Source organism: Aspergillus ambiguus (assembly GCF_047715705.1).
Source record: "Aspergillus ambiguus strain CBS 117.58 unplaced genomic scaffold BDV59scaffold_5, whole genome shotgun sequence".
NCBI lineage: Eukaryota > Fungi > Ascomycota > Eurotiomycetes > Eurotiales > Aspergillaceae > Aspergillus > Aspergillus ambiguus.
In genome coordinates this window covers 358,419-382,193 of record NW_027395518.1, presented here as the reverse complement: position 1 = coordinate 382,193, position 23,775 = coordinate 358,419, and the positions used below count along the sequence as shown (strand labels likewise).

Here is a 23,775-nt window from a genome sequence, read left to right as displayed (position 1 = left end):
ACAGCCGAAATGCGGCGAAAAAAAGCTTGGCGCAGGTCACGCTTTCCGGGTCGCTCCTTCCAACAATCTCCATCCCCGTCGTTGCCCTCCCGCTGTTCCAGCCTCATCTTTTCCCTTTTCGCTCTTCTACTCCTCCATTGGCCTCGCTGCACCATGTCCTTCCGGCCAATGCTGTCCCAGGTCCGTCCTTCTCTGTTCTTCTCGCTCTGTCTCGCCTTCTAACCCTCTCCTCAGCGGGCTGTGGCCCCCCTCGCTGCCTCTCTCTTGGCGGGTGGTGTTGCTCTCTATCCCCGGCGCACCGCGTTCGCTGAAGAACCCAAGGATGCGGTACGTGGCTGGTTCTGGAGATCCGGAACACCTTCACTCCAGCTCCTCCCGTGTCCATCCCTCTAACTGACCCGTCCAGCGGAAACCCATCTACGATGACGTCCCGACTGTCGTCCCCGAACCCTCCAAGCCCGTCGCCCCGGTCTCTGCGCCTGCTTCTTCTTCGTCCTCGTCCTCCTCCTCGCCCACCCCTACAGATATCCTGACGGCCCAGGTTCGACAAGCCCGTCTCTTCCTCTACTCTCACTCCCTGGCCGCCGAGAACTGCTTCAATGACTGGCTCTCCCGCGCCCTCCACATCGAGAACGCTTTCACCAACACGATCGCCTCCCTCGCCCCGTCCCCCGAGTCCGGCGAGCGTCTCATGCCCGACGGTGTCTATGTGATTGTTTCCGCCATGGCCGGTTCCATCGTGGCGCGCAACCGCGGTATCTTCCTCCGTACCCTGTCTCCCCTCGCTTTCGGCACCGTCGCCGCCTGGACCCTACTCCCCGTGACGATGCGCAACGTCTCCGACCTCGCCTGGGAGTACGAGAAGAAGGTCCCCGCCCTCGCCGACAACCATCTGCTGCTCCGCGAAAAGGCCGAGCACATCTGGACCACCGGCGTGGCTCACAGCGGAATGGCCCGCGGCATGATGGAAGAGAAGATCGGGGATGTCCGGAAGAAGCTGGAGGAGGTCGTAAGCAAGGGTCTCTAGACGGATCCGGTTTCCGGTCGTCGTTTGCTCTTGCTCTGTTCGATTGTTTTCTTGTAGCGGATGTGATTCGGGCCCGTGCCCGGGGATGGTTTATAGGTTCCCTTGCATATGTGTACTCTAAGAGTTAGATTCCAAGAACTGAAAAATTTCTTTTGTTGAGAAATTTACGTAGGGTGTGCAGTATGCAATATGAAAAGAAATATATGGTATAGTCCACTAAACCATCGTAACTCCGGAGACTCATAAACTACTATACAACGCCAGAATGCACGGGGCGCAGACCTCTCTGTCTGTCTAACCCTCCTGAGGCTCCGCCGGACTATCCGCTGCGGGCGGGGGAGACTTAACACCCGCTTTGGGCGGCGGAGGCAGTGGAGTCCCCTTGCGGGACGGCGCAAAATCCTGCTCTTTACTCTTCTGCTCACCCTCGGCGAAGTAATCATCAAACGCACGGTTGGGCGAGACCGCGGCATGACGCGTCCTGCCCGCACGCCGTGTCCCACGAGGTGGGTTGCTCACAGGCGATTCGGAGGCGGTGCGCGCCTGGGAGGACGCAAGAGGAGGCGAGGCCATATCCGCGGGCACGAGGAAATGGCCCCCCACGGCGGCGGCTTGAGCCTCTGGCTGCTGCCCGAGGGGCGCCGAAGTGCCGTCCTCGCGCGTCTCGAAGACCACCTCCCCCGGGCCTTCGACCTCCTCGCCCAACCCCACGGGTAGTCTGTGCAATGCCCCGAAGCCCAATTCGGCCCCCAGGGCACCCTCGCCACCCCAGCCGCGGGTGGGCACCAGTTCCACCTCGCGTACCACGTCGAACTCGCTGTTGTACACCCACAGCACCAGCGTCCGGTTCAGATGATCCTCCACCAGCTCGCCCAGCGCCGACTCCCCCCGTAACGTGCCACTGGGCGTCCCGATGATGTAGTCGGAATGTGGGAGCAGTCCGGCACGATAGGCCGGGCTGAGAGGCGAGGGGATGTTCAGCACATGCCAGATGTTCTGGGTGGACGAGAGAGGGGCCAGCTGCAGCGCTAGGCCGAGGGAGGGGTTGGCTGGTGAGACGGGGATGGATACGGTGTGCGTCTTTTGACCCTGTTTCGACGTGCAATCAGTACCAGTCATTGTAGTGCGGAGTGGTGGGTGGGGGCTAACCTTTGCGCTCCAGATCTCAAAGGTCACGCTGGTCCCGGCGCAATTGCGCACTTCGGTAGCAAAGAGGTTTGGGTCGGGATCATCCTATGGGGGTGTAAACTTAGAACAGGATGGAAGGTGGTGAAGGGTTAGATCATCCACTCACGATCAAACGTCCGTTGATGCCAATGATAAAGTCAAACCAGGGTTCTAGGGGTATTTCAGCCTCCTTGTTGCGGAGGACTTGGAAGCCAAAGGCATCGCCGCCGGAAGGGGACCGGGGATTCTGGATGGGCTCGGAGTCCAACCGACCGATGAACCGGTTGAGAGCGCCGAACATTGTCGGTCCAGTCGAAAAAGAGGGACAAGTTGGAGGCTTCGAGGGGAGACGTTCAGCGAGTGATGCAGAAAGAGTAAAGACGAGGTCGACGAGAGCTGTCCAGATATGGGGGCGTGCAAACAGCGCAAACACGCCTATCAGTTCGTTTATCGCGATTGCATTTTCCGGTCTTCACTTTCCTGCCACTCCGTCGTTTTCCCTGGACAATCATGTCTTGACTCGCAGATCCTATGAAATAGTCGGTTCAATCCATTCTCTCCTCTCGTTATGGCCAGTGATCCTGCGGCCGAACAGCCGCCCCCCGAGGTGCATCATTATAACCATGTCGGCGAGGTCCCATGGGATATTCAGAAGTACGACCCTTCCCATGCCGCGGGAACAGCCCTTGCTGACTGTCGTGGAGCTACTGGCGACAGCGTTATAACATTTTCCACCGATATGATGAAGGCGTCTGGCTCACAGATGATGCATGGTTTGGCGTAACGCCGGAGCCGGTTGCAAAGTGAGTGGAGCTCTTCGACCTTGTTCGCGATGGCGAACTAACCAATGCCCTGTAGTAAAATCGCAGAACACATGGCCAAGTCAGCCCCAGCTGGTCGGAGCATTCTAATCGACGCATTCGCCGGAGCGGGTGGGAATACCATTGCTTTTGCACTGTCAGGCAAATGGAAACGTGTCTACGCCATTGAAAAGAACCCCGCTGTCCTCCTTTGCGCAAAGCACAATGCCAATGTATATGGCGTTTCCGACAAGATTACGTGGTTCGAAGGCGATTGTTTTGAAATTATGAAGAACCAACTGAAAGATCTGGCTCCGTACAGTGTGGTATTCGCCAGTCCTCCCTGGGGCGGTACGTTCCCCCCTTTTCTGTCTGGTTGTCCAGATACTGCGTTATCCTGTCTTACGCAGACTCACTGACACGTGTCAGGGCCCGGATACCGTTCGGACAAGGTATTCAACCTGCGAACGATGGAGCCATACTCCTTGGCCACTCTCTACAAGGAATATTCTGCATTTTCCGAGCATATAGTTCTCTTCTTACCCCGAACGTCCGATCTTCGACAGCTGGCAAGGGTGGTGAAGGACGGACATAAGGCGACGGTGATGCATTACTGTATGGAAGGCGCAAGCAAAGCGTTGTGTATCTTTTACGGCGGGTTCAATTTGGGTTGAACGGATTACTGGACTGCTTCTCTGTCTACTTCTTGTGAATACTCTTACCTATAGACGCTTATGATATGATTGATGATGTCCGGATGGATGCTTGTATACATCGCGGACAGCTGGTTGCCCGATCGGGACTAGCGCCCCGCGGCGACCTCAACTTCCTTTCTGTTCCTCTTCCGTCCATCAACTCCGTCTCTTCACCCTCCACCTCACCTTCTCTCCCCTTCACTTCTCTCTCTCTCCCTTTCCCCCTCTTATTCTATTAGCTTTGCTCTATTACTCTCCATCATTCCTCTCTCGTATGACGCGTTTTCCTTCCACTCCCCGGTAACACAGCCGGCCACCCACACGCGCGCGCGCGCTCATTCGGTCGTCGTTCTTTGCGCTCCTCCTCATCTTCGACCCATCCACCGCCATTCCTACTTCTTTTCCGGACTTAGCATCTTTGTCTAGTCGGTACATCGCCCAACATGCCTCATGCGACAGGACCCGGGGCCATGGAGCCCGAAGATGCCGACTTCGAAAATGTCATGCGCCACCTTAATGCTACCCCGGCCGAGGGGGGCATGTCCTTCGAATTTATGGAACGCGAACTCGAACCCGGGGAGAAGGCCGACGACGCTGTGGACTACGAAGATTTCGACGACGATGAGCTACCGGAGGAGGAAGAGAGGGCGGCCCAGAGGTCCATTGAAAATGTCGCTCCCGCGGACGATGGAGACAAGGGCCTATTTGAAGCGGAGGAAGACGACCTGTTTGAGAGCCGCGATGAAGATCATCAACCAGCACGCGACGATGACCTTGACGACCTCTTCGGCGGCCCATCATCACCTGGCGCGGAACATGTCGACCATACTCGAGACCTATTCGAGGAGGAAGATGGACAGCAGCCTCCTGTCGTCGAACACATCGAACCCATCGGACCGGCTCCCGCCGAATCTGCCCCCGTGACAATGGAAGATGACGAACCCCCCTTGGATGAAGGCGCGATGAGCCCGACGGGCAGCGATATGGACCCTGCGTCTCTCCGCGCGTGGAAACTGCAACAGGCCTTGTTCGCTATGTCTACTGTCGGCCCCGACAACCCTCCTGCTCCACCGGAGAACGTAGAAGAGCTATTACTCTCGCTCTTCCCTAATTTCGATCGCAAGGCTCTTCCGCGTTTCCTCGAACTCATCCCTCATAAGAAAGCCTTCTTCCTCGGCAAACAGCCGCCGAAGCCCCCGAAAGCCGTGTTGCCCAGCAAGGTCCATATCGAGTTGGCCCAGGATCAGGAGAGAGCATTCAAGTCAGGCAGTCAGGTGCACAAGCGCTCCCTTGAGCTAGACCACCTGGGTCTTGTCACCATTACTGAGGCTTCCAAAGAAGAGGAGGAAGACGTAAAGGAAGATTTCGACCTTGACGCCGACGATGATGAAGTGCTACCTGGAGGCATAACTTTGCATGATCTTCGGGTGGTCTGTACCGACTGGGATGTTCATGACACAATTCAGGGTGACGCCATGGATGTGGACCAACCACCCGTACAAAGTACTGCCGACGACGAAGACAACGATGACTGGCTTATTGAAACTAATCGCCCGGCCAAAAAACGCAAGCTTGGCAGAGATCCTGCTGATTTAATCTCTTTGTCGCATATCGAAGTACCGATCATCGATGATCCGGAGCAAGTCACGTCCCGGCTGGCCCAAAAGGTCACAATAGACATGAACGATCCCAATCTTCTCCTCGATCAGCGTGGCCCTGAATTGGCTGCTCAGAAGCAAAAGGCCCTGCGCTCCATGAACCGGGATGAGATGGATGCAAATGTCTCTCGTCGTCTAGCTTCCCGATATAACGTCTCTAATGACCAGGCGTACGAAATGCTCAAGCAGAATCACCAAAACAAGATCCGAAGCACGCTGGGCAATGTCACGCTGGAGCACAGTATGCCGGCCCTGCGCTTACAGTGGCCCTACTACAAGACGGAGCTCGCCAAGGCAGAAGCCAGATCATTCCATCGGCCTGCTTTGTCTTTCCGCCCCGGTCAGACCTGCTGGTTCAAAAACATCAATGTGTTTAAACGGAAGCACCAAAAAGGCAAAGATATCAAGAATCTCTACGATTCCACCAAGTCATTATCATTATCCGATAATTCAAACTCTCTCCTGGTCGAATACTCGGAGGAGGTGCCCCTCGTCCTCTCTAATTTCGGAATGTCCAATCGGTTCATCAACTACTACCGCCGGAAAAGCATGGACGACCCCACACGTCCCAAGGCAGAAATCGGTGAAACGGCCGTTTTACTTCCACAGGATAAGAGTCCTTTCTCGATCTTTGGTCATGTCGACCCTGGGGAGATCACACCCGCTATATCCAACTCCATGTATCGTGCCCCCCTGTTTGCGCACGAGACCAAGCCGACCGACTTCTTGGTTGTCCGCAGCAGCACGGGGTCTGGTGGGAGTGACTACTTTATTCGAAACATCGACAATTTATACGTTGCTGGTCAACAGTTCCCCTCTGTGGACATTCCCGGTCCTCATTCTCGCAAGGTTACAACCGTATCGAAGAATCGCATGAAAATGCTGGTTTACCGTTTGTTGAAAAAGAGCCCTGAACTGAGGCTCTCGATCAGCGAAGTTACGGCCCACATCCCTGGGACTACCGACATGCAGAATCGTCAGAAGGTCAAGGACTTCCTGCAGCATGACAAGGACTCGAAGTATTGGGTGCCTATTGAACCCGTGCCTGAACAAGACGTTATCCGGTCCTGGGTGCAGCCTGAGGATGTCTGCCTTCTTGAGTCCATGCAAGTTGGACAACAGCACCTTAATGATACAGGTTATGGAGGTGAGGGGGATAACGCCGGCGCCCCTGGGACCGCTGGAGCTACGAGTAAGGATGACTACGAAGATGCAGAAGGTGAAAGCTTGGAGCAGCAAATGGCTCCTTGGAAGGTCACCCGTAACTTCCTTCTTGCCTCCCAGGGGAAGGCAATGCTCAAGCTCCACGGAGAGGGGGACCCGACCCGTCGTGGTGAGGGTTTCAGCTTCATCAAGACTTCGATGAAAGGTGGATTCAAAGCAATCGGTGAAAGTGTCGAGGATAAGCTCGATGCTCAACGGCTCAAGGAACTCGGCGGCCACAGCTATAACGTCGCGAGGCAGCAAAAGTCTTATGAAACGTCCATCCGACGGATTTGGGATGCTCAGAAGGCTAGCTTGTCTTCAACCGTGGAGCACTCTGATGAAGAAAGCGATATCGATCATGAAGATGAATTCAGCAAACCGACCCCACGATCAGAAGCCCCCACTCCTGCTCCTCATGACGACGCCACCAGTCAATTCAGTAAAATGAGTATGGGTGACCAGAAAGGTAAAGTTCTCCGGATTGTCCGACGATACAAAGACGACAAGGGCGAGATATACACGAAAGAAGCCCTTGTTTGGGACCCTCGAGTTATTCGACACTACATGCAGCACCGTCATCGATTGGAAGCCTTGACCACAAAGTGAGTAGCCTCCAGATCCACCTAATCTCACATGCCAGCTAACCTCCACCAAGACTCGAATCACTTCAACCGACGGGCGATCCGGAAGTGGACGCCCGCAACAAGAAACTGTACGTACATCCAACCTGGCTAACTGTGTCCCTTGCATCCATGGGAAAGAAAGCCCCGGCTCACACACTACCCATAGCCTCGAAAACGAACTCAGTCGCCTCAACCGAAACAAAGAACGCCGTTTCGCCCGCGAGAAACAAAAAGGGGCTGCCAGAGGATCGGCCGGGGATTCGCCGGCCGATGGTGCCCCCGGTGGCAGCGGCAAAGGCGCAGGCACCCAACGCAAATGCGCCAACTGTGGCCAGGTCGGTCACATCAAGACCAACAAAAAGTGCGTGCAACACTGTCGGGGAGACAGCTCCCCGGCGCCTCTACATGGCTTCCGTTCTCCGGAAGACCCTCCCCCTTTCTTCGCTTCCTCCTTCTACGCCTCTGGCGAGATCAACCCCATCCGGAAACGGAATACGAGGCCCTCGAGAGCCCGTCCCTCCGTTCCTCGTTCTCCCCTCGCCGCGGCTTTCCCTGCTGCGAGCATGGTCCCCAAGCCCTCAATTTCCCCCAAGGAACCTCCAGCGAAGAAGTCATCCGGAAAATGAAGAAATAAGGCTAACCTTTGCCACTTTTGGTCCCATTCTGCAGACTCTGTCCCCTTCTCAACGGTACGATGAAACCCGAGGACCGTATGAGCGACTCTGCCTTCGCAATGGGCGCTCCGCCGGCCATTTAGGGCCCTCGATTCGAGTTACATTATATCCGATGGAAGACAAACTACTTCTATGCTGTTTGCCGATTTATTCCCTTTTCCCGTGATACCCATGCTTAATAATTTTATTGTCTGCATTTGCATTGTTGCCTCTGGCGCTGTGCGTTGGTATGAAACTCCCGCCGATTTTTGCGACGCGACAAACCCCAACGGCAGACTGGATTTGGTGCGTATTATTACGCACCTAGGTTCTCGCCGCTTAGACGGCTGGAACGAAATTGTACGGCGCTTGGTGCTTGTTCTTGCGTGAGGTGTTAAGGGTCATAATTCTCCGCCACCACAATACTACGCCGATGTTTACTATTGGAAGAAACTCCATTTTGTAATTTATTCCACACCCGAGTGCCAATCGATCTTCCAGTGGACAGAAGTTCTGGATTCTTCGTAGACTAGGCCTATCTGTGCATGACAAAGGATATATACATGAACCAACGTCGGCCGCGCTCCCGATTCCATCCTACGATAAAAATACATATATCCGAGTGACTTCCCATAATAAAAATAACCAAGTGTGCGGGCGAACTTCGTAAGCCAGTATGCGTTGGTGACCTCATCGAGTGGTTTGGCAATATAGGAGAGCACGGCTCTCGGCCTGAGTTGCAGTAAGAATACCTCCGGTCATCAATCTGCCTCAAAAAGCTCATATTGGGAAACAGATGAACGGCCTCTGTCAGGAGCAAAAGCCATCGCGACTGTCTTGGGTCGCCGGTAGGTATAGCCCACGAATGCACCCTTTTTGCGCATTTCGAGGACCGTCTTGCCCACTTCCTTGTCCCGTAGCAACTTGTCACGAGGCCGGTTTGCTCCCTTCTCTCTCAAATACTTTGCATTCATCTTCGGCGCTGCTGGCTTGGCATTCGTAGTTTTTGCTCTGTTCTCAGTCTGTGGTAGCTGCTTCGTCTGCGCCTCAACTTCTGGCGCGTTTTCCTCTGTGCTGTCGCTCCATCCACCCTCAGAAGAGAGAAGTGAGTCGTTTTCATCGTACACACTCGCATCATCAAAATACCGGGTATCCTCCCAGCCTTTGACTCTGGGGATGAAAGGTGGAGGTGTACGGTGAAGATCTTCCCATCTAGTGTCATGGAAAAATGGATGGGCTTTGATGTCAACTGCATCATCTGGATACACGTAGAAGCCTTCTGGGTTCTGGCTTGGTATATCCACATTGCAAAAGAGATGCCGAGGTACCGATCGGTAGTCGTTAGTCCTATACTTCGCACAGGACAAACGGTACTCCTTCTCATGCAAAAGATTGCTAATCAGGTCGATTGCTTCGGAAGAGACAAGCTTCTCCGACGTTTTCTGTGTCGGGAAAGCCAGAGTCTTGAGGTGGTTCTTCATAACAGCTGTTAGTGCCCAGTATTCTTTAAACTAGAGGGCCGCACTGCCTACATGGATTTTCCATTTCGTTTCATGGCGATCCTTCGAGGCAAACGGAGTGCATCCATACAGGCACTGTCCGGTAGATTAGAGCTGCTTGGTGCAGGAATGCCAGACGTACTTCAGACTTACCTCATAGAGAATGATCCCAACACTCCACCAGTCGCAGCGGCCATCATATGGATGGCCCCGGACGACTTCAGGAGCCATGTACTGACTGGTCCCGACAATGCTTTGGGCGTACCGCCGCCTTTGGTTTTGGTCCCGCCATTCCAGGACGCCTGTCGTTGGAGGTGTATAGGAAGGGCCTGACTTCCTTGCTTCCTTGGCTTCCTTTTCCTCTCTCCGATCCTTGGTGTCTCCTGCAATCTTGAGTCCCAGCTTTTCAACCAGGGAATACCTGTTATCGTTGTAGTACTCCTGGTCATGAGCCCAGTGTCCATCAAAAGCTAAGCCAAAATCGGATATCTTCAGATGACCGGAAGCGGAAATCAAGAAGTTATCAGGTTTGACATCTCGGTGGATCCAGCAAAGCCGATGGGCCTCCTCGATACACAGAATCATTTCTGCGACATACCATCGTGCAGCCTGTTCTGGCAGAATGCACTTTCGCATCAACAACCCGAGAAAATCGCCGCCAATCATGTAGTCCATGATGAGGTAGAGAAAGTTGTGATCCTGAAAACTCGCAATCAATGGCACGATCCACTGTGATTTCATAGAAGCCACGAGAAAGTCTCTCTCAGCTCGCAAATGGCTCTCCTGACAATTCCGTATCATCGCTGACTTCCGAATTACCTTCATGGCAAAGGCCTCTTTCTTTGCCCCCGTCATGATTCTCCGGCGGCCTGCAATACTCCATTCCCTGGGAGATCGCGTGGGACTACCAGGTGTGTTGCACGATGTCTTTTCCCGAACCAAGCGAACAACCCCGAAGCTACCCCTTCCTAGGGTCTTGATGACCTCGAACCCTGCTAGGCTGGTGTTTTGTTGATGAGAGTCCACAGAACACGTCTTGAGCACGCGACACTGACGAAGGTATTCATGTTCCTGAACAATCCAACTCTCCCACACTCTCGATTTCTCCTCTGGTGCTAGAGGTAGTGCATAGAGGTATTGTTCCAGCTCTCGTTGACGCTGAGTGCGCAGGTCAACCCCAGAATACACTGTGTCGAAGTATGTTTCGAGAAACACTTTAGCATTGGCGGTCGCCTCCACTGTGCGGATTGTAGGCACCACAGCCCACGACCGCTTTTCAGTCTTCTCGCCTCCGGACGGAGACAAGTGCTGTAATCTTTGCCCACCTGACTCCTTGCCCAGAATGTCCAGCGTCAACGGTGGGGTAGAAGGTGTCACAGAGGTAGGATGAGTTGAGGTACTGACAGGAGAACCACTACATTTAGGCGACGATGACGGAGGGTCAGAGCTGTCATTAGCGCTATCACCCTGTGTACTCAGAGAGGACTCTGGTGCGACTTGGAAGGAAACAGCAGGAATACTAGGCCGTGATCGCAAATGCGTGCGACGAATGACAGTGGGAGGCCCAAATGCCACCGACAGTTTGCGTGTAAAAACCTCGCTGATCCCACCAGGTGAAGATTGGGTTCGGGCGCCCTCAGTCATGGCATTATTATTCATGGTCACTGACTCCTGCGTACCCCGGAACTGCGGGTGCGTCTGTGTCTTGGAGCGGCTCTTTCGAAGACGCGCTTGGAGCTGCCGGGCCAGTTCTGGCAAGATACTTTGATTGCGACAAGGTGAAGGTGGAGGAGAGGAGGAGCCTGTATGCTCATTTTCCTCATCCCCGAAGGTAGTAGATGGTGAGACATCAGCATTCGTCGTTATGGCTTCAGATCTCGAAGAATGGATAGAACGCCGGCACGTCTCGAGGTGTTCAGCTGACGGTGAATCTAAAGGAACAGATTTGGGCACTGTAAAGAGACAGTCAGTTTTCCTCCGTGGAAGGCCTGTTGTTCATATAGACATACCACTGGCAACATTCCGTCGACCGAGTAATGAGAGTAGGCGAGAACGTTGGTCTCTGAGTCGTGCCCGTAGCCGGTCCCGCGAGGCGTGCTGCGTTGCGGACGTAGCTGAGGTCGAACTGTCCGACATTGTTGGAGTGGATATAGATGTAACGATAGCGAGTAGCCTGGGTTTGTCCAGGAATGAATGGGACGATAGAAGACGTCGAGACACAGAAAGGAACAAGAGTATAGAAGGTGACGGACAAAGATGAAGGGAAAGTACATATCTCTATCATCTAGCAGGAAGGCACTATGCGGACAATTTGAGTCTGATACACCCAGGCCGAGTCTATCTACTTAGCTCTCAGACACACAACTTGGCAATAGAACGAGCAACGGTGCTTTTGATTGTAGAAAGAGACTTGGATTTCCTGGCGATATCCTCATCCCTGCTGTCGGTATGCATCAAAGACTGTGCAAGAAATAAACAAGTCGGATATCACCCCAAATAACAAAATCCAAAAGCAAACCCCCGAAACACCGGTTTTGGAATAAATGAGACATAGAAAAACAGGCAAGATTTCACTGCGCAATGACAGCTGACTCTTGCAGGCGAGGCCAACATCAACGCTCCTCTCAGACTACAACGCATCTATTTGATCTCAAGGAGCTTCACGTCGAAGATCAACTTCGAGTTGGCAGGGATACCGGGGAGGGCCTTCTTGCCATACGCAAGCTGGGGGGGGATGGTGATGCGGCGTTCACCACCGACAGCCATACCCGCAACACCAATGTCCCAGCCCTTGATGACTTCGCCCTTGCCAAGCTTGAAAGTGAAAGGCTTGCCCTTCTTGTTGGCTGTTATGGAAATCGAATATCAGCGAACATGTTCATCGATGCTGGGACGTCAGGGGGAGAGCTTACCATCAAATACCTTGCCATCCTCAAGCTTTCCGATGTATCTCATGGCAACGCTGTTACCGCTCTTCGCCGCAGGGCCCTTTCCGAGCTTCTTGTCGTCGATCTTCACACCCTTAACCTCCTTGACACCCAGAGTACCAGTGGTCTTCTCAGTGGGCTTCTTGTCCTGAGCGGAGGGGGTGGGGCCCTGCTCAAGGTTCTTCGCAAACTGGACCTTTTTGGCTTCCTTCTTCTGCTCAGCGGGCGCGGCCTCACCGTTGTTCTTCTTCACCTTCTTCTGCTGCTTCTTGCTCTCCTCCTCCTTCTTTTCCTCATCAGCGGCCCGCTTGTTCTTTCCTTTCGCCTCCACAAGCTTGGGAGCTTCCTCATCGCTCTCAACCTCGGTGACTCTAGGGTTCTCCAGGTCATCGAGCTCGTCATCCTCATCCTCTCCGGCCAGAAGGTTCTCGAGGTCAATCTCGTCCTCATCGGGGGAGAGATCATAGTCCTCCTCATCCTCATCCTCGTCATCCTCATCGAAACCCTGACGACCCTCGTCAAGGGGCATTACGTAGTTGCCAGTCACATAGATGGTGTGGGTACCGGTGACCTTGAAGTAGACGCGCTCATCCTCGGAGACGGTGATATCGAGAGGCTGCTGGCAGAGCTGCAGGCGGAACGAGGTCAGTACGGCGTGAACTATGCCAGACTATAAAAGGAAGAAGGACATACGGTCTCGGGATTAAGAGTGCAAACGACGGTCTCGTCAAGCTCAATGCCCTCGTCGGACTCGTCATCCTCGTCGTCATCGGTAGCGGGAGCCTTGCCCTTGACGAGCTTGGAGATCGCAGCCTGGAGGTCGAACTCCTCATCGTCATCCTCTTCCTCATCATCGTCTTCCTCCATGGCTTCCTCCATCTCCTTCAGAGCGGCAGCCTCCTTCAACTTGCGGGCCTTTTCCTTGTCGCTAGGACCGCCGTTGACTTCCTCATCGTCGGAGTCGTCGGAATCTTCTTCGTCTTCGACCTCGTCATCCGACTCGTCCAGATCCAGACCGGGAGGAGGACGGACAATCTTAAGGGTAGCCCTAGGACGCTTGCTGGTCTCCATACCGTCGAAATCGGGCTCCTCGTCGGGGTCAATAGCGGCCATCGAGATGCGGAACTAGGAAAGAATGATTAATAAACAGTATAGAAACTAAAACTGAGGACCACTCACCATGGCACCAGGCTCAGGGAGAGCAGGGACCAAGACACCTCCAGCGGGCACCTTGATCGCGTAGACTGCGACGGGCTGAACTCCGGACATTTTCGCGACGAAAAGGGAGGTAAATTAAGGAAGGAAAAGGCGAAAAGAACAGAGAATACGAGAATTGGAAAAGGAGGGAGTGAAAAGCGGAGGGGAAAAGAGACAGAGAGAGAGAGAGAGGAAGATGGAAGACCGAGGAAAAAACGATGAGAAGAAGAAGACGAGGTTGAGCTCTTTTTTTTTTATGGATCCGCAAGGACCAAAAAAAAAAAAAAATCATCGCCGCTCTATCATCACGTGTACATCACGTGAGTATCAAAAATCATGTTCATCGCGGCAGCAACATCACCCTCATCTTCCCTCTTAACCCCCTTGACGTGCAATCCGCCTTCAGTATGACCAAGATCCGTCTGGGAGCTCTGGCCGACTTTACTCAGGCCCGTTATGTGCTCCATCTCTCCAACGGCAAGCGTCTAGTGTTGTTTCGCCTGCCTTCGATTGAGCCACCCACCGGTCGAAGTAACGTTGCCAGCAATGAGAGTGACGACGGCTGGTCTTACTACTCGATGGAGGCCGAGTGTCCCCATGCTGGTGGTCCCATGCAGGATTCCCAGGTGGACATCGAAGATTCTGCGTATATAGTGTCATGCCCTTGGCACGCCTACGATTTCAATGTAGAGACCGGAGAGTCGAGCGTGGGTATTAAGGCCTGTACGTTCCCCGTGAATGTGCGTGGTGAATTTGTCACTCTGGATTACGCCGATGACAACTGTCCCAATATCATGCTGGACCATCTTGAACCCGTCAGCGAGAAAATGAAGTTGAAGAATGACCGCGGGACACGCCAAGTTCCCGCCCCATCATCCGTCAAAACAACATCTCAGCACACCCAATCGGGAGCCCCCCAGTACCTGGACGACAATGCCACGCTTTGCGACTGGTGTGCCCATATTCTGAATACCTCGAACCCGGAGCACAAGATTGAACTCACAGCCCATCTGTTCGCCCTATTCGCCGAGAAGGGCTCTTCCATGCCCCTCGGTGACGGGAAAGTTGCTCTTCCGGCGCAACCACCTCGGGAAGGCTTAGAGGAAGTGAGGCCCGGTGCCATGCCGAAGGCTGGAAAAGGTGGCACCTTGAAAAGCCGGATATCCATGCTACATGCTCTGGCCAACATTGAGCTCTGGGCAATCGACCTCGCAATCGATATCTGCGTGAGATTTGTTGCGTTCCAGACACAAAGCACGTCACGGCAATTGCCGCGGGCATATTTCCACGATTGGCTCAAAGTGGCCAGCGACGAAGCCAAGCACTTCTCCTTGCTGCGGGCCCGACTCGAGGAGATGGGCTCTTATTTCGGAGCACTACCGGTACACCATAGCCTTTGGGACTCGGCCACTGAGACGGCGGACGACCTCCGCGCGCGTATCTGTATCATTTGTTTGGTGCATGAGGCACGAGGCCTTGACGTGAACCCCATGACCATTGATAAATTCCGCAAAGCCGGCGACTCCGAGAGCGTTCAGACCCTTGAGATCATCCACAACGATGAGATTACGCATGTTACCACAGGCCATCGATGGTTAACATGGATATGCCAGGAAGAAGGAACCGACCCAGTTCAAATTTTCCGGGGAAATGTACAGAAGCACTTCCGAGGCCCTCTTCGTGAGCCATTCAATGCAGAAGCTCGAATGCAGGCAGGCTTAGATCGACGTTATTACGAGAACTTGGACCAAAGCGGCATTCGGGTAGCCTAAGTGCAATACGGTTCATAGATATTGGAACATATATTCCCTCGATATCTACATCTTCGAAGGGTCTCTTCCTGTCTGCCAGCGAAGGTTCTTTCGGTGAACTCGGGCCGGCTCCGGACGATTGAACCAATCGCGACGGATTGATGCGCTGTATTCCCTTTCTCCAACAGCACGGGAAATCAAGGCCAGATAGATCCCGACTATCGGAGTCTACCACTTTACTCAACAACGACGGCTTCCTTGAGCCGTAGTATGCAATTGACCATGGCAGTCTGGCTTTGTTCTTGAGTCTATTTCGAGGTCTACATTCCGCAATGTGGGTCTTCTCGTCTCGGGTAGGAAATCCTTGACTACAGCTTTTTTCCTTTCTCTGGAACCTATCTTAGCATTGGTATTATTGGCGCCCTGTTGGCGGACAGATATACAGATTTGCCGTTCAGATTGTCGGTCTTCAGAAGTTTCAGCGCATAGGAAAGTGACAGATTGGTAGATGATTCCCGAAAACACTACGGCTAACGTTTCAAGCGAGCCGCCATCTAAAGAGGGAGAGCGTGTTTGCGTAAGGGACTTCCGGTCGGACGTGCAGCCAATCGACCCAATGCCATGTGTGTAAGGAAGAGTTAGGAGGCTATAGTAGCAACGCGATACTTGGACTTCCGAGCAACATGGGGTCTGGTCTACAGGGAAAAAAAATTTGTAGCCACCACTCGATACTGGTTCAGTATTCAAATACTCCTCATCACGACCGGACTTGGGTGTCCTCATATCCCTGTCATGATAGTTCGTTGAAAGCGACCAAGCCAACCGGTAATGGATATAACTGGAAAACCTGCATAGGTTCGGTCCCTTGTATCTCCACCGGTCGAATAGCGCTCGGCCCTATCTCTGCCACCTCCCTAGTACTGGCTGACTAGAGCTTCGTGTCCTCCGTCACATCGGAAAAGCTTCCTGATTTAGCAAGATCTACATGAGATATTGCTCTGTATGCGCAGTAATCCATGCTTTAGAATTCACGCCGCATAACACGTGGTTCCTCCCTTATCAAAGCAATTACAGTTGAATATTCGGTGCATAATGGATATACCTGATGTAAGAATACTGTCCCTTTTGATAAATATCCCTGGCCTTCTTTTCGTAAATACTAGGTAAAAACTGCCGATGCGGAGATGTTCGGTCTTGCTGGTCGACGTCGGCCTTTTATCTTTTTGCCCTTTTCTCCATCGGATGGCACGGGTGATATAAAGAACGGAATATCTTTATCATACCAATGGCTCGCTGGTGAAATATTAGTCTGGTATTTCTAGAGAGGCTTCATATTCTGAATTGTATATAAAGAGCATCCTTATTTTAGCTTCTAATGCCAGTCGGAGCACTCCGTACCATGGTTTCAGACCGTAAACGGCTCCTTGGCATGATGATCAACCTCGATGCCAGTACCATGGGACGCATCAAGGTGGTCTGCGAAGTAGCTCATGAGGCTCTGCACAATGCATCTATTGAATGGTCTCTAATAGTTTGGCGTCAGCCCATACTCCTTCTCCACGGAGGCTGCTGTCAAGCCATTCGTATCCCATCCATTTGTCTGAGCCCGTTATCAGGGATTATTTTACATAGGGCAGACCATGACAGGTTCACAGACTCCTTTTCCTTCCCCCGAACACGACAATGGTCATAGTAAAAATTTGAACCACTACCACTCCGGCGCGGGCATGCAGGTATCAACGCTGAAGGAGACAACTCTTCGCGCGAAACTTTAACACGGCCTAAGCGCACCGATCGCAATATCCATCTGGAGGCTTGGACAGGGCCTTGCAATGCCAATCAAAGATTTCATGTCCACGGCCACAGCCGCACGATCGGCAGCCAACATAACCAACAGACTCTTTAGTCCACCCGGTTTTGGCCCCAATCAGGTAAGAAATCTGCAACAGCCCCCAACCGGGGCTGAGCATACGATTTATCTGGTAATTTCACACGGCCACAATCCATTGTGCTGTCAAAACTGTCCTTGGATAATAGGGAACTAAAGCTGGGACTGCCCATTCATGGACCAGATGTAATTAGCAAGTGGAGCGACTAACTAAGAACTGTAAAGCGCATCCTGCGGCTCCCTGGCGAGCAACATCAGTACGATCATTTGCCAGTTCCCGTCATGTCAGATGGAGAATAAGAAAAGGAGAACCGAACCCCTTAGGCTTTGCTCCACCTTTCTTGCTCATGGTCCGACGAATAGATCTCGCGGACCCTGGGCGTGAAAGACCCTATTTTCCTTTCCATACTTATCCTGTTGGCCCCTTGGTCCTTCCCATTGAATTACCTGCGATCAATAAAGACAATATTTGAGGAACAATGAGGTCATCTTTGCTCCTTGGAGCCTCTCGCCTGATCTTCCTCTTGCCACTATTATCAGGCACCGCACGAGCAGTGGATAACCGGACATGTTACATGGTCGATGAAACGACAGTCGCCGTCGACGATGTTCCCTGCACCACAAAAGAGACCACCCACTGCTGTAACAAAAATGACATCTGCATGTCAAACGGCCTCTGTTGGTCTCAAAGTACCGGCGATATGGTTCTATCACGAGGGAGCTGCACCGATATAAGCTGGGGTGATGATTGCGTAGCTGCAAGACCATGTGGTACGCCCCAACCTGTTCTCACCTAACCTCATCCTAAACGACGCAACATGCTAAATTTCATGATCGAAAATAGCCCGCGCCAATCCGTCCGGCGGATACCCCGTTGTCAACGCCGATATCGCCAACCATCAGTTCTGCTGCGGCGCTGTCCTAAGCTCTTCGTCTGACGGAATTACATGCTCGGGTGACGGACCGTTCCCTGTCCCAACCGGCACCGTTATTCCAGGTGTCGCCGCATTGGCATCTCAGGCCTCGACATCTGCTCCTAGCTGTAGCGCCACTCATCCCGCTGGCAATAGTAACGACACATCATCAAAGAGCCCGGAGAAATCTGACAGCCAGTCGTCCCAGTCAACAAAGCTGGGTATCGGTTTGGGACTTGGTCTCCCGTTGGGTATCATTGCAGGCTCTGCGTTGATTTGGGGTGCCTGGGAGAGAAAGAAGACAGCATCTGCCAGAAGGGAAATGGATCAGTTGAGGGCTGCGATATCCCAAAATTATCAGTACGCCCCGGTGCCGCAAATGCAGACTCCACCCCCCGTCGAGATGGGCAGTTATGGGCATGAGCATGGTGTTGCGGAGTTGCCGCCTGCGGGCCATAGCAAGTGATGAAACTACAAATTCCCAACCGGAGTTTATGATAGCGAGGTTTTTTTCTTTTACCGTGTTGTCACAACATCAACTTATGAAGAATGCGTTGGCGGATATGAAGCATGTATATTCGGTGGATATAGGATTAAGGATTAGTCTCATGTACTCTGAGTAGAATATGCCTTTTTCGGTCTTTGTAAATGGCGGCTGTCTTGACATCGAAGCGTTATGTAATGCTAGCAGCTTGGATCCCTCGGCGCTACCTTAGCACTTTGCATGATCCTGTGTTATGCAAGTTAAGGGAAACATGTACTTTCTTCCTTCCCAAATAGCCAGACAGCGCCTGACAGAAAATACTACAAAGACCGGCGCGCCCCCTGAGGTAGGTAGGTAGTATAGACAGACACCCTGCCTAAGGCTCAGAGGCAGAATCCATGGCAACGTTCTTTGCCATCCAGGCGTGCAAGCACACAAAGTGCAGTTTTGTCCTCATGAGCTCCAGCAAATTAATGGGTTGCATATCTGTCGGCTACCCACATACTGTACAGGCGCTAGGATCTCTGGCTACTGCAAGCGGCCTCCTCATATTCAGGGAAGAATTTACATTGTAACATGCATGATATTCAGAACAATCACATTTATTAATACTGGATACATCGCCGGTCATGCCGCAGAGTCCAAGTACAATGGGATCAGGCAAAAAAAGGAAGCAAAGCATCAACACAAAATTCAAGTATACACTGGTGTAACAGGAAGACAGACTTCGACCGCAAAGTCCATCCGTGCAGCCCCATCGTAGCCATGACTTTGTCATAATCCATCACTTAAAACGCTGGAACGGTTAAAGCTCATTATGCTGAGCAGGATCAACCTGCTCCGTCGTCAGATCGTGGATACTTCATAAGAAACCCTTGGTGTTGCTGGGCATTCTCTGCAAGTCGCTGGAACCGAAAGCGCCGCTGCCCTTTCGGCTCCCCATATCGCTATAAGCTGTGATATGCCCCCGTCCGACAGCACTTCCTCTTTCGACCCGAAGACTCTTCCAGCCTTCCAATTCACGTTCGAGGCGGAGCGACTTCTCTCTCTCCTCCCTAAGCTCGCGCTCTGCGCGGCGAGCTTGTAACTGCGTCTCGGAGTCGGCGTGTTGGAGTTCCTCAATATTCTTGAGTAATCGCTCAATCTTGTCGCGAGCCTTGTTGACATCATCATTAAGCTGAGAATTCATCTTCTCACGTCGTTCTATTTGGGACTGAAGGTCTTTGACAGTTCGGTCGACATTGCGCAGCGATCGTTGCTCGGAGCTATGTTTGTTCTCTTGTTCTTCGAGATGGGCCTCCAGCTGTTCAGGCCATGTTAGAGCTGCCCCTATCAGATGTTGTTCCAGGGATAACGTACCTCTTTGATTCTCTTGTGTAGGAACTTGACGTCTTGGCTACCAGAGGAGTAGCTCTTAGTCTCCAGGTCAACACAACGCAGCTGGGCTTCCTTCAATTGCTTCTCCAGTCCAGCCTTGTCCTTGAAAAGCTGAGCATTAGTCTCCCTCTCCGCAGTGACCTCCTTCTGCATTTCGGTAGCAAGGGCTTCGGCTCGTCGCATCTTTCCAACAGCAGCGGCAGAAACGTCTTCTTGCTGGGCGAGCTTCGATTTCAGTTCCAGCAACTCACGATCCATGCTTGCTGCATTACGCATGGATGGGCTCTCGCCCTTGGCAAGATCCTCTAATCTTTCCCCTGCTTCGGCCAGCCGAGCCTCGAGCATCTTCTTCTCCTTCAGCAGCATATCTCTCTCTGCGCCTACATCGTCCACGGAGGTCCGCAGGCTTCTGACCTGAGACAGGAGAGAGACCACTCTGCTTTGAGCATCATTATGCGCGTTGACGGCCTCATCACGGGAGTTTGTGACGTCCTGCAGCATGATGTCCATACGGGCTTTCTCCTTGGCCCAGGTGGAGCTGTTCAGAACTTCATTATCCCACTTGCTACGCAAGTCCTCAAGCTCTTCACGAAGTCGGGAATTCTCGGTACGAACATTGAGCACTTTCTCGCGCTCCATCTCAAGCTCATTGTTAAGGGTGGTGAACTCCCTTTGATACTTCTGCCTCGTTTGCTCCATCGAGGTCTCCTTGTCTTCGAGGTCGATGGCGCGTTGGTTCCTGTAGTCCTCAAGCTCGTTGTGAAGGCGCTGCTTGGCCTGTAAAGCGGCCTGAAGCTCAGCTGCCTGATCCTCCATCCGTGCCTCCAAGGACTGCGTTTGCCTCTGAAGATCATCCACAAGAGCATCCATTTGCTTGCGCTCGGACATGATCTGTGCGCAAGAATCCTCTGCTTCCTTGGCCTGGGATTTCGCGAATTGCTCTGCACGACTAGCCTTTAGCACCGAGATCTCTGCTTGTTCGAGCTTGCTGAAATATTCATCAGCGCGGGTTTTGTACAAGCTAAGGCTTGAGGCAAGATCGGCAGATTTTGAGGTTTCTGCATCGAGGCGGATTTGCAAGTCAGAAAACTCCTGAAGAAGCTGGTTCCGGCTTGCCGCGTCCTGGTCTTTAGCTAGTTGCAGTTCTTCTGCTTCAGAGCGAGCATCACGAAGTTCAACCTCCAGGGTGGCCTTGGCGCGCTTGAGTTTCTCAAAATGCGACTTAGCGTCATTAAAGTCGGCAAGTGCCTCATTATGAACTTTAAGCAAAGACCGACGAGACTGCTCTTGAGAGTTGATTAAGTCGTACAATTCTTCGTGCGACTTAGCTTGAACATCACGCAGTGATAACTCCCCAGACCGGATACTTCTTTCGAGAGAAGATACCTTCTTTGCGGAATCGTCGAGCTGGTCGTGAAGTCTACCATTCTCACGCTCCAGTAACTGCATGCGGCGAAGTGACGGGCTCTCGTCTTGCCACATGTCTCGAAGAGGGTTCGCCTGATCTAACTGGCTCTGGAGATGTTTATTCTGCATCTCACTCATCTGGAGCTTGTTCTGAAGCTCTTCAATCTCCGTTGCGAAATCCATCCGTCTTTGGTACCCGACAGTATCCACAGTGCGATCAGAACGAGCAGAGTTGGCATTGTCGTTAACGTTGAATCTGCGGTTGGGTGTCGTAGGTGTGCCGAATTTTTTAACGAAGCTGTTCTCAGAATTCTTTCTCAAGTGCGTTGGCGTGCGGTTGCCAGCAACCTGGTTCTGGTCGATCTCCTCCAGCAATGCACGTTTAGAAGATTGGTAGCGTGAATCAAGCTCCTTCATCTCATCGCCATGTCGACGGCGCATTTCTTCAAGCTGGCTTTCGGCACGGCTATACTTCTCTTCTGTCACCTGCAATTTACTGCGCATTGTATCCAACGTTTGTGCAAGATCAATCTTCTTGGACAGGTCCGGTTGCACGGCTTCCCACGACTCTGACGGCTTGTCAGCTGCAGGATCGACAACCTTGTGTAGTAGAATGAGTTGGCGATGGAGATCCTCGATTTCTTTGTTCGCTGTGTCCAAGGAGCCTTGTAGTTTTCGTGTGTTTGCCTGAGCCTGCGTTCGCAGCTGTCTTTCGGTTTCCAGGTTCCTGTTGGCCTCCGCCAATTGGATCCCAGCGGTAGAGGCTGCTTTCTCGGCATTGCGGCTAGCCTTCTGCTCCCTAGTGACTTCATGGTTCATGTCTTCCACGCTCAATGACAGCTTTTCCTTTTGCTTCTCTAGGGATGTAATGGAGAGTTGGAGATCACCAAGCTGCCGGGTAAGCTTCTTGTTATCTTCTTCGACCTTTGCTTTCTCTTTTTGGAGGGTTGTGATACGATGGCGCTGGTTGTCGCTTGCCTTCGAATTAGACCTAGCAATGTCAAGATTCTTCTGTTGAATCTTCGTTAGGAGCGCTCGGTTGTCATTCTCTGAGGCAGTGAGTCTGCCCTTAAGAGTCACCAGTTCCCGCTCCAGGCGTTCCTTGTGCTGGTCATGGCGAATCCGGAAGTTATCCGACTCCGCAATAGCATTGGTGAGCTCTTGCACTCTGGTTGAAAGACGCGATCTTTCCACTTCAACATCCTCCAGCAGCTTGGCCTTTTCATTCAACTCCTTCTGCACACTATTCAGGCGCTGGTTGGCTTGTTTCATCATATTCTTCTCAATTTCAGCTTCTGCATTCAAGCGAGCATTCTCAACAGAAGTGAAACGGTCTCGGAGTCTGATCAGCTCTGCTTGAAGGTCCTTCCGAGACTGCTCGGCAGCGAGCCGACCTTCGGTTGCCCGACGGAGGGAATCTTGCTGGATGTACATCTCCTTCTCGATAGTAATCTTGGATTCGTTCAGGGAGGTATATTTGTCCCGCAGCTCAGCAAGATTGTGCTCGGCAAGCATTTGTACATCGTCTCTGGACTGCCGCTCGCGGCTGAGATCTGCTTGAGCCTGGAACAACTGGTTCTTGAGATCATGAATTTGTTGTTCAAGCAATCTGCGACCCTCGCCAGCCTGTGCATCCTCGGATATCTTTTCTTCCAGCAGTTTCTTAACGTCAGATACCTCCCGTTCTAACTGGATCTTTTCTGATCTCATTGCATCAGCCTCTGCTTGCAGATCGCGCAGGCGCTTCTGCATGTTGTCATGGCGCGTAGAAAGAGACTTCTTCTCGTTCTCAAGTTGTCGCTTATCCTCTTCGTGCTTTCGCGAATCTTTCCGAAGAACAGCGATCTCACTTTCCTTCCGTCGGAGCATCTCCTCATAGCTCGTCGACGTTGAGGAGAGGTCGGCAATTTGTTGACGGACTGAACGATTCTCATCAAGAAGCTCTTTGGCGTGCTTCTTCGACTGATCCAGTTCCTTCGAGGTCTTCGCTAGTTTAATATCAAGATCCTGGTCTGTTTTCAGCAACTTCGCCTCCAGATCTTGCAGCTTCCGCTCTTTCAAGCTCATGTTGCTTTGGAGCATCCGAGCTTCTTGTTCTAGCTCCTTGATCCTGGCCTCTTTTTCAGAAGTAGATGCCTCCGCATCATGCAAGGTACGATCGATATCTGCAAGACGCCCTTGGGTTTCGTTTTTCTCCGCTTCGAGGCGTTGGATGATTTCTCCGGCTTGCTCAAGTTGCGTGATCCTGTGGCTCAACTCGTCGTCAACTCGTTTCTTAGCCGCTATGAGTTCATCCAGCTGATCTTCAAGGCTCTCCTGGTCTGCAATTGCACCTGCCAGCTTTTCGGTCAGCTCGACCTCCCGAAGCTGGAGTCTTTTGAATATCTCCTCTTTGTCCAAGGCCAACGCTCTCTCGCTCTCCAGTGTCTGCTGGATCTTTTGCATTTCAATCTCCGTACGTCGCCTTTCCTCTTCAATCTTCTGCCGCTCTGCGACATCCTG

General features: G+C 52.5%; 9 protein-coding genes across 9 annotated transcripts; 6 read left to right on the top strand and 3 right to left on the bottom strand.

Moving 5' to 3' along the window:
• The first annotated feature begins 90 nt into the window (after positions 1 to 90).
• On the top strand, positions 91 to 1,190 carry BDV59DRAFT_172079 (MICOS complex subunit MIC26/MIC27). The gene is made up of 3 exons (XM_073688660.1): positions 91 to 180; positions 235 to 327; positions 407 to 1,190. The coding sequence occupies exons 1-3, from the start codon at positions 154 to 156 to the stop codon at positions 1,025 to 1,027; spliced, it is 741 nt and encodes a 246-aa protein (XP_073550865.1). The 5' UTR covers positions 91 to 153; the 3' UTR covers positions 1,028 to 1,190.
• A 19-nt stretch (positions 1,191 to 1,209) lies between these two features.
• Positions 1,210 to 2,546, bottom strand: BDV59DRAFT_172077 (putative Golgi reassembly stacking protein). The gene is made up of 3 exons (XM_073688659.1): positions 2,322 to 2,546; positions 2,177 to 2,260; positions 1,210 to 2,116 (listed from the first exon to the last, which is right to left on the bottom strand). The coding sequence occupies exons 1-3, from the start codon at positions 2,493 to 2,495 to the stop codon at positions 1,322 to 1,324; spliced, it is 1,053 nt and encodes a 350-aa protein (XP_073550864.1). The 5' UTR covers positions 2,496 to 2,546; the 3' UTR covers positions 1,210 to 1,321.
• A 138-nt stretch (positions 2,547 to 2,684) lies between these two features.
• On the top strand, positions 2,685 to 3,743 carry BDV59DRAFT_172076 (RNA methyltransferase). The gene is made up of 4 exons (XM_073688658.1): positions 2,685 to 2,848; positions 2,899 to 2,997; positions 3,053 to 3,345; positions 3,424 to 3,743. The coding sequence occupies exons 1-4, from the start codon at positions 2,763 to 2,765 to the stop codon at positions 3,666 to 3,668; spliced, it is 723 nt and encodes a 240-aa protein (XP_073550863.1). The 5' UTR covers positions 2,685 to 2,762; the 3' UTR covers positions 3,669 to 3,743.
• A 114-nt stretch (positions 3,744 to 3,857) lies between these two features.
• BDV59DRAFT_172075 (DUF3591 domain-containing protein) lies at positions 3,858 to 8,300 on the top strand. Its single transcript, XM_073688657.1, has 4 exons — positions 3,858 to 7,155; positions 7,209 to 7,265; positions 7,343 to 7,537; positions 7,846 to 8,300. The coding sequence occupies exons 1-4, from the start codon at positions 4,133 to 4,135 to the stop codon at positions 7,931 to 7,933; spliced, it is 3,363 nt and encodes a 1,120-aa protein (XP_073550862.1). The 5' UTR covers positions 3,858 to 4,132; the 3' UTR covers positions 7,934 to 8,300.
• BDV59DRAFT_172073 (uncharacterized protein) lies at positions 7,516 to 8,300 on the top strand. The gene is made up of 2 exons (XM_073688656.1): positions 7,516 to 7,538; positions 7,846 to 8,300. Exon 2 carries the CDS (start codon positions 7,983 to 7,985, stop codon positions 8,217 to 8,219), a length of 237 nt encoding a protein of 78 aa, XP_073550861.1. The 5' UTR covers positions 7,516 to 7,538; positions 7,846 to 7,982; the 3' UTR covers positions 8,220 to 8,300.
• A 290-nt stretch (positions 8,301 to 8,590) lies between these two features.
• Positions 8,591 to 11,464, bottom strand: BDV59DRAFT_199310 (serine/threonine-protein kinase; the record flags this gene model as incomplete). Its single annotated transcript, XM_073693335.1, has 4 exons — positions 8,591 to 9,304; positions 9,362 to 9,424; positions 9,482 to 11,280; positions 11,338 to 11,464. 4 exons carry the CDS (start codon positions 11,462 to 11,464, stop codon positions 8,591 to 8,593), a joined length of 2,703 nt encoding a protein of 900 aa, XP_073550860.1.
• On the bottom strand, positions 11,420 to 13,697 carry BDV59DRAFT_172070 (FKBP-type peptidyl-prolyl cis-trans isomerase). Its single transcript, XM_073688655.1, has 4 exons — positions 13,435 to 13,697; positions 12,949 to 13,380; positions 12,241 to 12,883; positions 11,420 to 12,174 (listed from the first exon to the last, which is right to left on the bottom strand). Exons 1-4 carry the CDS (start codon positions 13,522 to 13,524, stop codon positions 11,969 to 11,971), a joined length of 1,371 nt encoding a protein of 456 aa, XP_073550859.1. The 5' UTR covers positions 13,525 to 13,697; the 3' UTR covers positions 11,420 to 11,968.
• Positions 13,698 to 13,799: 102 nt separating this feature from the next.
• On the top strand, positions 13,800 to 15,334 carry BDV59DRAFT_128097 (Rieske [2Fe-2S] domain protein). Its single transcript, XM_073686927.1, has one exon. It carries the CDS (start codon positions 13,860 to 13,862, stop codon positions 15,222 to 15,224), a length of 1,365 nt encoding a protein of 454 aa, XP_073550858.1. The 5' UTR covers positions 13,800 to 13,859; the 3' UTR covers positions 15,225 to 15,334.
• Positions 15,335 to 17,424: 2,090 nt separating this feature from the next.
• Positions 17,425 to 18,578, top strand: BDV59DRAFT_128089 (uncharacterized protein). The gene is made up of 2 exons (XM_073686926.1): positions 17,425 to 17,862; positions 17,936 to 18,578. The coding sequence occupies exons 1-2, from the start codon at positions 17,571 to 17,573 to the stop codon at positions 18,469 to 18,471; spliced, it is 828 nt and encodes a 275-aa protein (XP_073550857.1). The 5' UTR covers positions 17,425 to 17,570; the 3' UTR covers positions 18,472 to 18,578.
• Positions 18,579 to 23,775: the final 5,197 nt, after the last annotated feature.